Source organism: Babylonia areolata, chromosome 25 (genome assembly GCF_041734735.1).
Source record: "Babylonia areolata isolate BAREFJ2019XMU chromosome 25, ASM4173473v1, whole genome shotgun sequence".
Lineage (NCBI taxonomy): Eukaryota > Metazoa > Mollusca > Gastropoda > Neogastropoda > Buccinidae > Babylonia > Babylonia areolata.
In genome coordinates, this window is record NC_134900.1 from 30,899,101 (window position 1) to 30,912,576 (window position 13,476).

Here is a 13,476-nt window from a genome sequence, read left to right on the forward strand (position 1 = left end):
CATAAGAAACTCATTCTGTCATATCTTTTGTTGAAGATGAAATGAAACAGTGCCCTAGTGTCCAGTCAACGTCAGTCGAGCAGCTTAAAACTTTCCGAGCACCTATGCAAGGTCATCTCAATTTCTCACACAAAGATCCTAAACCCTACTCCCCACAGTAATTAAAGTGACTGCAATACAACACACACACCCCCCCCCAACCCCCCCTCGCTTCCTTCCAGAGACCAACTGTTCACTTACCAAAGTCATCCCTGAAGGCAATGAGCTGCTCACTGGCCACAGAAGCAAACGCTCGTATACACTCCCCTCCACTCTGTCAACACAATGAAGGTACTATACTTCCAACAACACTCACAACAAAATCAAATCATGTTGCTCATAGCACAGCCCACCAAAGCTGTTTCAGGGCTGAATATCCATGTTCTTAAAACCAGCTAAAGAGTCCAGAGAAATGAACAAAATGACTTCTAAACATCTAAAGGAATCAGAATTCCACACACACACCCCCCCCCCCCCCCCCCCCCTGAAATTATGTTTAATCTATCACACTAAACCATGAAATTTCAGTGCAGATTCTGGCAGACATCTGACTCCTGTACTGTAGGACAGAACAAGGAAGAATGGATAAGATGCTGATCTGCCTATTCAGTGTCAGTGAGGGTGTGAGCCTGACTCCCACTCTCACCCTTTCTCCTAAGTTTGACTGGGAAATCAAAACTAAACATCTAGTCATTTGGAGGAGACAGTGAACCTAAGTCTCATGTGCAGCATGCACTTGGCACACTGAAAAAGAACCCATGGCAACGCAAGTTTTGTCCTCTGGCAAAATTGTAAAGAAGAAATCCACGTGCATGCACTCAGGGTCTGACTAGGTCGCTGGGTTTACGCTGCTGTCAAGCATCTGGCTTACGGATGTGATGTAGCAGCTAATAAACAGATTTGTTGAATGCAATGACGTCTTCTTAAGAAACTGAAACTGAAGGTCCTGTCTTGTGCAAAATACTACTCTGTCCATGCTGAGAAATCGAAAAATAGCTAGCCTGCCTCCTTCAAGGGGACAGGAGTAGCATGGAGGGTTAAAAACACTACAATGATTTAACACTGGAATTTCATGCTGACACACCTTTAGTCTGAAGTAATCTCAGATCTAATACCTCAAATGAATATGCAACTATTAAAATTTAATGTTTCTTTTCTTCCACACCATCTCCTTCTTTCCCTTTCAGTATTGGGTAAAAAATTTAAACAAAAATCTACATCAGCAACATCAATAGAACAACAGACAAAACTGGGAAAAATGACCACTAAACAGAACTATAAAGAAAGAAAGAAAAGAAAAAAAAAGGGGGGATGGGGGGGCGGAGTGTGGGGAGGAGGGATGAGTGGTGCTACACCGTGTCCATGCAGGCAGAGCAGCCTGAATTTCACACACAAGAGAAATATGTTCTGAAGAGAATACTTCTTCTTCGTTTGTGGGCTGCAACTCCCAAATTCACTCATATGTACACGAGTGGGCTTTTACATGTATGACCATTTTATACGCCGCCATGTAGGCAGCCACATTCCGTTTTCGGGGGTTGACGAGAATACAACACCGTTACCTGCATGGTGCCACTGTCGTCAGTTTTCATCATGCAGTGGACGGCAGGCAGGAAGGTGGACATGATGCCCTCCGACAGGGGCAGGGAGCTGGCCCTCACCACTGTGGCCAGCAGATCCAGAGCCACCTGAAACACAAAGTCACTTGTCTCACAGGTCAGGTGTGTCACATGTTTTGTGAGCTGCATGTGTTCTTGTGAGCCACGCACTGCACGTGTACAGCCGTAGTCATAGAATCATCGACTGTTGAGCTCTGCAGCAACCGGCAGCAACCAATTCTTGAGACTGTAATGGTGGAGTGTGTCCTAAAGAAGTTGAAAAGAAAGTCACTTGTCTAATAGTTCACTTTCATGTCTGGCTGTCCCTGTCCATGTGTAATGTATTTTGTGAGCTGTATGTGTTTTGTCAGCCACACACTGCATGTGTGCAGTGTAGTCATAGAATCATGTGACTTGGTGAGCTGTGCAGCGATTGGCCAAAATGGGGGAGTGTGTCCTAAAGAAGCCAACCGACTGTTCTTCGAGTATGGGTCTACTCAAACCCACAACATACTGGGGTATTCACTGTTTATTCATTTTTTTGTTTATATATAAAACAAAATTATTTTCATTTGATATGTGGCATGATACATTATGGACAAAGTCATGAAATTTAATGAAAGTGACTTCAAAATTACTTGAGTTTCAGAAGAAAAAGAACGTGTGTGGGTGATTTCACAACCACGATGTACGGGAAAGGTTAAGTGTTACAACAATCCCAACACCAACAGACACAAACAATGAGAGCCTCACAGAAGTTAGCCCAGGGGAGACTTTTTCAGCAGGGGCCAGTGAAGTGAGGATGCTGGAAAGTGTGGACAACAATGACATCACTGGCAGACAGAAACAAACCAAAAAAAGAAAGTGCCAAGAGGTTCCCCCTTACCGAAGTTAGCCCGGGGGAGACTTTTTCAGCGGGGGCGGTGAGGATGCTGGAGAGGGTGGGCAGGATCCTGCCCTGGATGGTGGCCGAACACGTGGGGTTGGACACCAGCTCCTTCACCACATCCTGCACCAGCGACACCAGGAACGGGTCTGTCACACACACACCCAATAAATTTTTCATTTGTTCATTATAAAAAACAACAACAACAACAATTTTTAAAAGGAAATTTTCTATCTAAAATTACGTTTAAATAACATACTTACCGTGACCCAACTAGTGCAGACTCCGGCAGGGGTCTGACATTCTTGTCCTGTGCAAACTACTATCCGCCTATGCGGAGAAAAAGAGAGCAACTACGGCCGATAACCTCCCGGAAGTAGGTAACCTCCCCTTTGTCCCGCTAGCTAGCGCCCTCTTTTAAAGTTTGTTTTTATTTCACTTACTTCCTTGCTACCCCGTTACGCCCCTCTGGCATGCTGGGCAGCGATGACGAAGAACCGCCATTCTTGCCGGTTACTGGCCAGTCAAGATGGCTGCCAGAAAAAGAGGGTGCTATTCAGGGAAAGAGGGGAAGTAACCTACTTCTGGGAGGTTATCGGCTGTAGCTACTTTCGTTTTCTCCACGTAGGCGGGTAGTAGTTTGCACAGGACAGGAATCCGACCCCTGCCGCAGTCTGCACTAGTGGGTCACGGTAAAGTATGTTTAGTTAAGGTTTATTTTTATTTCGTTTCTTTACCACCCATCATGCCCCACTGGCATGTAAGGCAGCAACGACAAAGAACCGCCATTCTTGTCTGTTATTGGCCAGTTTCTGAACAGCAACTCAAGTGTGCTTAAGGGTCTTGAGTTCTTTGACTGTTCTGTGCCAGGCGTTCTTTGGCATTCCTGTCTTCGCCCCTTCTGGTGTCCAGTGAAAGGCCATCTGGGTGATGGTACCTTGCTCTCTTCACACATTTTTTCCCACACATATATACAGATCAAATGTAACAGTAACAAAGATCTTTTTAAGTACTTATTGTCTTAACTTACTAAGATACATGTGCACATTGTGAACAATGAATTTCTGTACTTTGTACAGACAATACACACATTCATCAGACAATATACATATTCATATATGAACAAGCACACATGTCACTAACAAGAATGACCAAAACGCTTGCGTTACCTCCTGCATGGCGAAGGAATATGGCCACGGATAATGGACCAATCTTGTTTTCATGTGCCGCTGTGAACTGTGCGTCTACCTGTGGAAGACCAAGCAAAAAAAAAAAAAAAAAAAAAAAAAAAAGATTAGCTTGCGACTTGGGAACTTCTTTAACCCCCTAACTGCTGCTGACCATTATGCTCGTCAGTACAGAGCTGTCACCTCAATGAGATAAGACAGAGCCTACAGGTCAGGTTGTCAGTCTCCACTCTCACACTCTCAAACTGGATGTCTTCCTCTTGCACTACTTTTGATCAGCTAAATCAGTTACAACATTTCTAAGTACATAAAAAAGTAGTATCTGCCTTTTAAACTCAAGCCACTGATCTCATTTCACCAAGGTGCAGCAGTTAAGAGGTCAATATGAAAGGAAGTTTAACTACTCTTCAAGTTCACATGAAACACACTCTAACTACTATTCCAAGCAATGGAGCAATACAATCTTCTGCATGAAACACACTCTAACTACTATTCCAAGCAATGGAGCGATACAATCTTCTGCATGAAACACACTCTCACTACTATTCCAAGCAATGGAGCGATACAATCTTCTGCATGAAACACACTCTAACTACTATTCCAAGCAATGGAGCGATACAATCTTCTGCATGAAACACATACTAACTACTATTCCAAGCAATGGAGCGATACAATATTCTGCATGAAACACACTCTGACTACTATTCCAAGCAATGGAGCAATACAATCTTCTGCATGAAACACACTCTAACTACTATTCCAAGCAATGGAGTGATAATCTTCTGCATGAAACACACCAATACAATCTTCTGCATGAAACACATTCTAACTACTATTCTAGCAATGGAGCGATACAATCTTCTGCATGAAACACACTCTGACTACTATTCTAGCAATGGAGCGATACGATCTTCTGCATGAAACACATTCTAACTACTATTCTAACAATGGAGCGATACGATCTTCTGCATGAAACACATTCTAACTACTATTCCAAGCAATGGAGCGATACAATCTTCTGCATGAAACACATTCTAACTACTATTCTAGCAATGGAGCAATACAATCTTCTGCATGAAACACACTCGGACTACTATTCCAAGCAATGGAGCAATACGATCTTCTGCATGAAACACATTCTGACTACTATTCCAAGCAATGGAGCAATACAATCTTCTGCATGAAACACACTCTGACTACTATTCCAAACAATGGAGCAATACAATCTTCTGCACGAAACACATTTTAACTACTATTCCAAGCAATGGAGCGGTACAATCTTCTGCATGAAACACACTTTAACTACTATTCCAAGCAATGGAGCAATACAATCTTCTGCACGAAACACACTTTAACTACTATTCCAAGCAATGGAGCGATACAATCTTCTGCATGAAACACATTCTAACTACTATTCTAGCAATGGAGCGATACAATCTTCTGCTGAAGAAATTCATGCATTAAGACTCCATGAAGAATACATTTCATAAGCCAACTAAAAATATGACGCTGTCTTCCATGACTCAAATCTAATTCAGATATTGTGTGTTGTTGGTTGGCAGCTGACCACATAGCCATAAGAGCCATTAGCCAGTAAAGTGTTTGGGACTCAGATCTATAATTTCCCAAGCCAGGATCAGCACATCATGGTTATAAATTATGGTATCCACTGACATAGAAAGGCGTGTTAAAAAAAACAAAAAAAAACAAAAAACAGTTTGCATTTTTCTTGTCTACGCTGTTTACAATTTATTCAAGAGTTTAAAGTTTGGAACTACTGATAAAAATTCAAACTGAAAAAAAACCCAAAACAAACCCAAAACCTAAGAAACTCACTCGTTCATGAACATTTGTGAAAAAAAAAAAATGTTCATGTTTTTCTTGTCATAACTGTTTACAAATTATTCAGGAGTTTAAAGATAGGAGCTCATTTCAATTCAGATTTCAAAGAAACAAAAGAAAAAAACAAAAACAAAAAAGACTCATTCTCTCTCTCTCTCTCTCTCACACTGTCAGCAGAAAACTGTACAACCATCAGCAACAAAACATAATATTTTATAATAATAATAATATTTTTATACAGCACTATAATACAAGCATAAGCAAGCTCTCAGCGCTTTACAATCCAGTACCTAAAGTGAAACAAGAAAGCATATAAATAGTAGTAGAAACATAAAACAGAATCATTAATATTATAAAAAAAAACACACAAGGCATTAAACTCACAAAGTAAAATACTATCAATACTACAACTGTTACCCTCCAACAAAGCATCAGAACCGCTGCTGTTTCTCTCACCGTGACAACCAGGGACAGGGTCTCCAGACAGAGCCCCAGCACCTCGGTGGAGAACTGCGTGGCCACAGCCACCAGCCCCTCCAGGATGCTGTTGAGGTAGGGGGCCATCAGCTGGATGCTGCCCGTCTCCTTCAGGTGCTTGCAGAACCCAAACACCGCCCGCACCGCCCCGATGCGCACGCACGCCGGCTGGGTCGGGTGGAGACCCCCCACCGTGGCCTGCAGAAACCTGGTCACACCAACAGCACACACACACACACACACACACACACACACAGGGCGGTTAAGTCAGCTTTCAGAGTTGATACAAAGCTTTTTTAATCATTAAAATTTACAAGACACACACACACACTGCTTTCAGAGTTCATACACAGTTTTTAGTCAGAAAATTTACAACACCCACACCCACATCGTTTAAGCTTTCAGAGTTCTTCCAAGTTTTTAATCATAAAATCTAAAAACTTAAAAATAATAAAAACACACCCACAAACACATAATAAGCCAAAAATTAATAACACCAGGATTACACAGTATTTTGAATGCTGGCATTTTGGTCACAAAGATTCTTTCTTTAATAGATCATCAGCTTATATTTGAATATAAATCGGGACTTTTCAGCTATGCATTAACACTTGAGAGAAAAAATTTAAAGGTATTTGGCTTTTGTTCTTTTCCTATCAGTAATATATAAGGCTAAAATCTGAAACTGTGACAAACCTGGGTCAAGTTTTTAGAGACTTTCAAAGTTCAAAGACTTATTATTTTCTTTTACAAATTCTTACAAAACTTTTAAAACCTGCAGCATGGACAGACAGACACTATGGGAGGACTGTATGAGCTTATAACCAATGACAACGAAAGCGTTCTCCTCTGGCAAAATCCTGGCAGAAGAAATTCACTCCAATAGCACGCGGTCAAGGCTTGACTGAGCGTGTCGGGGTACGCTGCTGGTCAGGCATCTCTACCAAGCAGCTGTGCTGTCTAGCGCATATGGATTTGTCCTCACACAGCGACGCCTTCTCCTTGAGAAAATGAAACTGAGAGTGTCTGTGAGAGTCCTACCTGCTGATGAGGTCAGTGTCCATGGCCTCAGTGTAGCAGCTGGCCGTCCACAGGCAACGGCCCACCAGGAATGGAGACACTGCATTTTAGAAAGAGAGAGACAAAGATCTTTATAATGCACCAGTGTAAAAAATAAATAAATAAATAAATAATAATAAAAAAAATGCTGTATTGGTGTTCATTCCCTCATCCTTGCACACCACTACACTCTGAAACTCATTCAATGCAAGCAACACTCTCACAAAAATATCGAAAATAAAAATGAGATGGGAGGGAGGGAGGGATGGAGGGCTGGACATCAGAAAATAATGACAGAATCATCATATAATTATCTGAAAGTAAGTTGACACTTTCCATTCTGTGAGTCAAGGAAATTTTCTATTGTATGTATCCTCAATCAGAGAACCTACACCGACAAAATTATTTTCTATTGTTATGTATCCTGAATCAGAGAATCTTTATCAACAAACTACTGACGACACCTCTAATCGTCTGACACAAGAACCCCCAGCCCTCTCTTCCCCCATCTTGACGTCACCCAAAATCCCTATAATAATGTGCAATGAAAAGTGCTTAACCCTGCCCCTGTAAGTGCATTTAATAATACATACGGTATGAACAAGACACAGGTATATCTACTTTTTTTTTTCAATGTTAAGATATAAACTCGCTAAAAATACTATTCTAAAAAAACTGTAACATTACTAACAACTCATATACCTCAACCCTACACACAGGCACGACGCACATGCTGCACAAAGATATTCCAGCAGGGAAGGTCATGTGGTGTGGGGAGGGGCGGGGGGGGGGGGGGGGGGGGAAGAAAGATTTATAGTTTATAATTTACAATACTGCTGCCCCCTTCTCTATCCCAAAGTTGCCAGTATTTTTTCCCCCTCCACTAGAACTTGTGTGGTGGTCTGGTTAAGTCATTTGGATGAGACAATAAACCAAGGTCCTGTGTGCGGAATGCGCTTAGCACATGTTAAAGAACCAAAGCCAACAAAAGGGTCCCCCCCCCCCCCCCCCCGACACAATTCTGTGGAAAAACCCACTTTGATAGGAAGAAAACTCTGCAGTGACAAAACAATGAAACACAATACAGTACAATACACTCAGCACTGACAGACCTGACAGGTTCATGTCCTCCAGCACCACAGTCTGCAGGAATCCCGGCAGGTGGAACTGGACCTTGTTGCACTGCAGGGCCTCCACGATCATCTGCTGCACCGACCCCATGGCCAGCATGCACGACTCGTGCAACTTCCACCTGCAGGGAGGGAGGTGGTGGCACAATGGTTAACATACTCATCTGCCAATGCAGCATCTGTCAGGGTCGGGGGGGGGGGGGGGTTCCAATCCCAGTCTCGCCCTTTCTTCGCCCTTTGTCTGGAAATTCTAATCGAGCGTCTGGTCATTCAGATGAGGCGACACACACCAAGGTCCCATGTGCGGCATGCACTTGGCGCACTGATAAAGAACCAATGGCAACACAAGTGTTGTCCCGTGGTAAAAATGTAAAGAAGAAATCCATTGATAGGTACATAGATGTCTGCACTCAAGACCCGACTAAGCACGTTGGATTATGCTGCTGGTGGCCAGGCATCTGTTTGGCAGATGTGGTGTAGTGTACGTGGATTTGGTGCAGTGATGCCTTCTTGAGAAACTGAGACTAAAAACTTTCAGTGTATGTGGTGAACAGTTATTCAAAAAAACAACAACAACAACAACAAAATATATATACTTAAGTATATATGTACACATACACATATATATGTGTTTACATATATACACACACACACAAACAAGCCAATATTCAAACAGACTGAACTATACAGCCATGAATGCTGTCAATTGTGTAGACATGGTAACATGTACGCATGGCAGCAAGTGCAAGAATGTGTATTTTATTTTGATTTTTCACTGTCGCCCACCCCTCCCAGTCCCCATCTTTTTTTTTTCTCTCTCTCACCTACATTACATTAGCGGATAGATTTAACATAAAGAAAGAAATAATGAAAACACACACAAACTCTCTCTCTCTCTCACACACAAACACATCACTTCTACCATGTCAGCGCTCTTTCTCCTATCTTGATCTGTGAGTACAAATGCGTTTTTTGTAAGGTGTACTTTATGCAAGTACGTTTATGGACGCATATTTTTAAAATTTTTATTATCATTTGCTGACACACAAAAGGAACAGAACCAAAACTTTTTTTTTTTTTTTTTTTTTTTTTTTAGAACCAAAACTTTTATCATCATTATTCACTGACACATGGAAGGTACAAAATCAAACCGTTTATCATTATTATTCAGACACATGGAAGGAAAAACCAAACCGTTTATCATCATTATTCACTGACACATGGAAGGTACAAAATCAAACCATTTATCATCATTATTCACTGACACATGGAAGGTACAAAATCAAACCGTTTATCATCATTATTCACTGACACATGGAAGGTACAAAATCAAACCATTTATCATCATTATTCACTGACACATGGAAGGTACAAAATCAAACCGTTTATCATCATTATTCACTGACACATGGAAGGAAAAACCAAACCGTTTATCATCATTATTCACTGACACATGGAAGGTACAAAACCAAAACTTTTATCATTATTATTCACTGACACATGGAAGGAAAAACCAAACCGTTTATCATCATTATTCACTGACACATGGAAGGTACAAAACCAAAACTTTTATCATTATTATTCACTGACACATGGAAGGAAAAACCAAACTGTTTATCATCATTATTCACTGACACATGGAAGGTACAAAACCAAAACTTTTATCATTATTATTCACTGACACATGGAAGGAAAAACCAAACCGTTTATCATCATTATTCACTGACACATGGAAGGTACAAAACCAAAACTTTTATCATTATTATTCACTGACACATGGAAGGAAAAACCAAACCTTTTATCATTATTATTCACTGACACATGGACGGAACAAAACTTTTATCATTACTATTCACCGACACATAGACGGAACAAAACTTTTATCTTGATTATTCACTGACACATGGACAGAACAAAACTTTTACCTTTATCATTCACTGACACATGGACGTAACAAAGCTTTTGTTATTATCGTTTACTGACACACAGAAGGCACTTTTATTATTATTATTCGCTGACACATGGAAGGAACAATACTTTTATCATTATCATTCACTGACACATGGAAGGAACAAAACTTTTATCATTATCATTCACTGACACACAGTAGGTACAAAACTTTTATTATCATTATTTGCCGACACATGGAAGGAACAAAACTTTTTATTACTATCATTCACTGACAACACAAGGAACAAAACCAAAACAACAGCTGAATCAAAAGAAAGGGGTCACCACTGACCAGAACTCGTTGCCTGCCGTTTTGGCAGCGCTGGACTCCTGCAGATGGCGAGTGATGGACTGGCACACGGCGGGAGCACACTCCTTCTGGAACTCACTGCACAGAGCCTGCAACCACACACACCACGGCAGTGCTTGAGACCCAGGTGATACCCGAGTGGTTACAGAACACTGCGCCGTCCTATCTGGAAGGCCTGGGTTCAAACCCCAGTTGCAGCGCATGAGTTATGGGTGGAGGGTTTTTTTTTTCAGTCTCGAGGCTCAATATGCTGACCTGCTTGTGTCTGAACCTCCACCAAGTGAATACACATGCCGAGCATGAAATATGCATGTAAGAGATCAAGTGATATACAGGAGAGTTTGGTGGGTTATGGAAACAATAAACACCCCGGTATGCATACACCTGGAAAGGAAGAATGACTGTCTTCAGCATTGTGGTTTAACTCATTCTATACTGCCCGATGACTTCAATCATTATACTCTCTGTACTAGCCGTTTCTTTATGTTACAATATCTATAAAAAAAAAAAAAAAAGAATGCAATTACATACAGCGGTGAAATTTTGTGATGATACAAAGAACAGAATGGACTAACATTTCACAAAGTTTCAAAGCACTCACTTAATCATTGACTGATTTATCATATTTTGAAAAAAATCTGTTTTTCACAACTGACATAAAGGGGGTCAGTTTTTCTCATATAACAGAAATTTTACAAATGTGGTCCATTGTAACCATAGACACTTTGAGCCACAGTACTTGCCCAAGTTGACAGAGACGCCATCTTGTCAAGCAAGTGAGCGAGAAGGGCGACTGTACACTCGCATGTGTTGTACTCAAAGGTATTTTCAGCCACAATAAAAGCACAGGTGCACTTTTGGGTGACTGTAGAACAGAGCTGTGCCATTTAGTTTTGCACAAAACCGTTAACCTATAAGCTACAAATTTTCGAACTCGAGGTACGCTATAGCGTACCACAGTAACAAAGCGTTGTGCGCATGAGGTACGCTATAGCTTAGTATAGAAAGAGTTAATGGTGGGGTAAAATGGTCATGCATTTTAAACTCTGGTCATTCATGCAAACTAATGTGTCAGACGTACTCCACAAATGCAAATATGGAAACTGCTGTCAGAGAGAAAGACAGACTGAATAAAAATAATGAACAGGCTGTGCTTTAAATTTTCATCATCTTTTGTTACTTGACCCTGCACACTTAGAAAGCTTGACACACACTCCCAATGTTATGAATTATAAATATATAAATATATATATATATATCTAAAATGTACACTCTAAAACGCATACAATATATAAGTTAATTAATTAATTGAAAAAAAAGAAAGAAAACCAGTCATTTTATCATTCCCAAACTGTACACATAAGTAACATAATGACTGAATTTGGTTCCAAGCTCTTTTGATATCTACACAGCAAACATTTAAGAAATGGCAAGCCTAACTGACACCACCACTGGAAAATCCTTCGCACCACTGGAAAAACAACTGAAATTAAAGAGTATTCCAAACGATAATGTCTTTCATGTGTCTGCAGACATACGTGAGTGAGTGTCTTGTGAAAAAAGTATCAAAAACTAAAAGATCAAAACCATCACACTGACCAACAGCAGATCTTGAGCTGAAATACGGACGGAATAGGAAAAGCTGTCTTCATCTTCATCCTCCACAAACTGATCGGGATTGTTGGACCATAACCGGATCTGTCAAAATAAAAGTACAACATACAAAATAAAAGTAAAACATACGATGAAACAAAACAATAAAAAAAAAAAAACCCAACCATATTTGCTGATCTACAATTTCAACACAATGACTCACTCAGATCTATCTTTAAACTGGGCATACCTGTCTCAACATACACAAACATATTATTCGTGACCCATACTTCACTCAGCTAATGTATAAAATATTTTTGAACTTATGAATCTCCCCATCATCGGAATGTTGGCAAAAGAATGAGCAGCAGCATGTACATGCATGTTTGTGTATGTTTTTCTGCATATACAAAGCCTGTAAGAGAGTGCTTGCTTACCTTCCTGTGAAGACACAAACTGCTTCCGAAATTTACAATCTTTATTTGGATTCTTCAATTCTAAAAATGCATGAGAAAACTTATTAAAAAAAAAAAAATTAAAGACAAAAAGGACTAGAAACAACAGCCAAAAGGCAGAAAGTAAGGATAAAGACTACATATTTAAGTGCAAATCCTATCACAAACTTTACCCCCCCCCCCCCAAAAAAAGAATAACTAAGCAGCTAAAACTAGTAGAAAAAAAAGACAAGAAAAAATACACAAAAAGAAAGAAAGAAAAAAAAAAAAGACAAAGAATGCACACAAATTGAAAACACACACACACGCACATCTTACTGACTACTGTGCTTCTTGAACTTCTGCTGCCTGCATGTGTCCATGGGCATGACTATTTGCATGTGTTATTTGCTTCTTTGTATATGGTATATCAAGCTTGAATGCATGCATATCTATACATACATATGCATAACTCTTATTGTACACGTCACGGGCTCCCTGTTTAGGAGGCGTGCGTGTACGTGCACACGCTTCAGTCTGCATTATCATTAGCATTAGCATTATCACAAACATACCTGATCTTCTGTCATCTGCATGTAGAGGATAACGTAGTAGATGATCTGGTCAATGGTCCCCTTGATGGTGCGACGGAAGCGCACAATGTCGATGAGGGCGTGGACAAACTCAAACACACTGTACACCAGGTTCTCAAAGCCTATCACCTCGCCTGCAACAGCCAGCCACACACCTTCAGTCATCACTGCCTTTGGATAAATTCACATACGTTACACCACATCAGCAAGGCTGGTGCCCAACCAGCAACATAACCCAGTCTGCTTGGTCAGGGCGGTGTATGAAACCAGATCTTTTGTAAAGCACCAGGAGCAGGTTTCTGGATAGTGTGTTGAAGAAGTACGCATTATCATTATCCTGACCCGTGAGCTACGTGCTATCTCAGTGAGGCAACAGCC

General features: G+C 40.7%; 1 protein-coding gene across 1 annotated transcript in view; it reads right to left on the reverse strand.

Annotated features, from left to right (window-relative positions):
• LOC143299462 (importin-9-like) overlaps positions 1–13,476 on the reverse strand; it is a 30,289-nt gene that overhangs the window by 8,734 nt on the left and 8,079 nt on the right. The window contains exons 9-18 of the mRNA XM_076612679.1: positions 13,081–13,232; positions 12,078–12,176; positions 10,461–10,567; positions 8,201–8,340; positions 7,071–7,149; positions 6,009–6,237; positions 3,693–3,771; positions 2,524–2,672; positions 1,602–1,727; positions 241–313 (exon numbers count right to left, since the gene is read on the reverse strand). Coding sequence (XP_076468794.1) covers positions 241–313; positions 1,602–1,727; positions 2,524–2,672; positions 3,693–3,771; positions 6,009–6,237; positions 7,071–7,149; positions 8,201–8,340; positions 10,461–10,567; positions 12,078–12,176; positions 13,081–13,232 — 1,233 coding nt within the window. The remainder of the gene's footprint in view (positions 1–240; positions 314–1,601; positions 1,728–2,523; positions 2,673–3,692; positions 3,772–6,008; positions 6,238–7,070; positions 7,150–8,200; positions 8,341–10,460; positions 10,568–12,077; positions 12,177–13,080; positions 13,233–13,476) is intronic.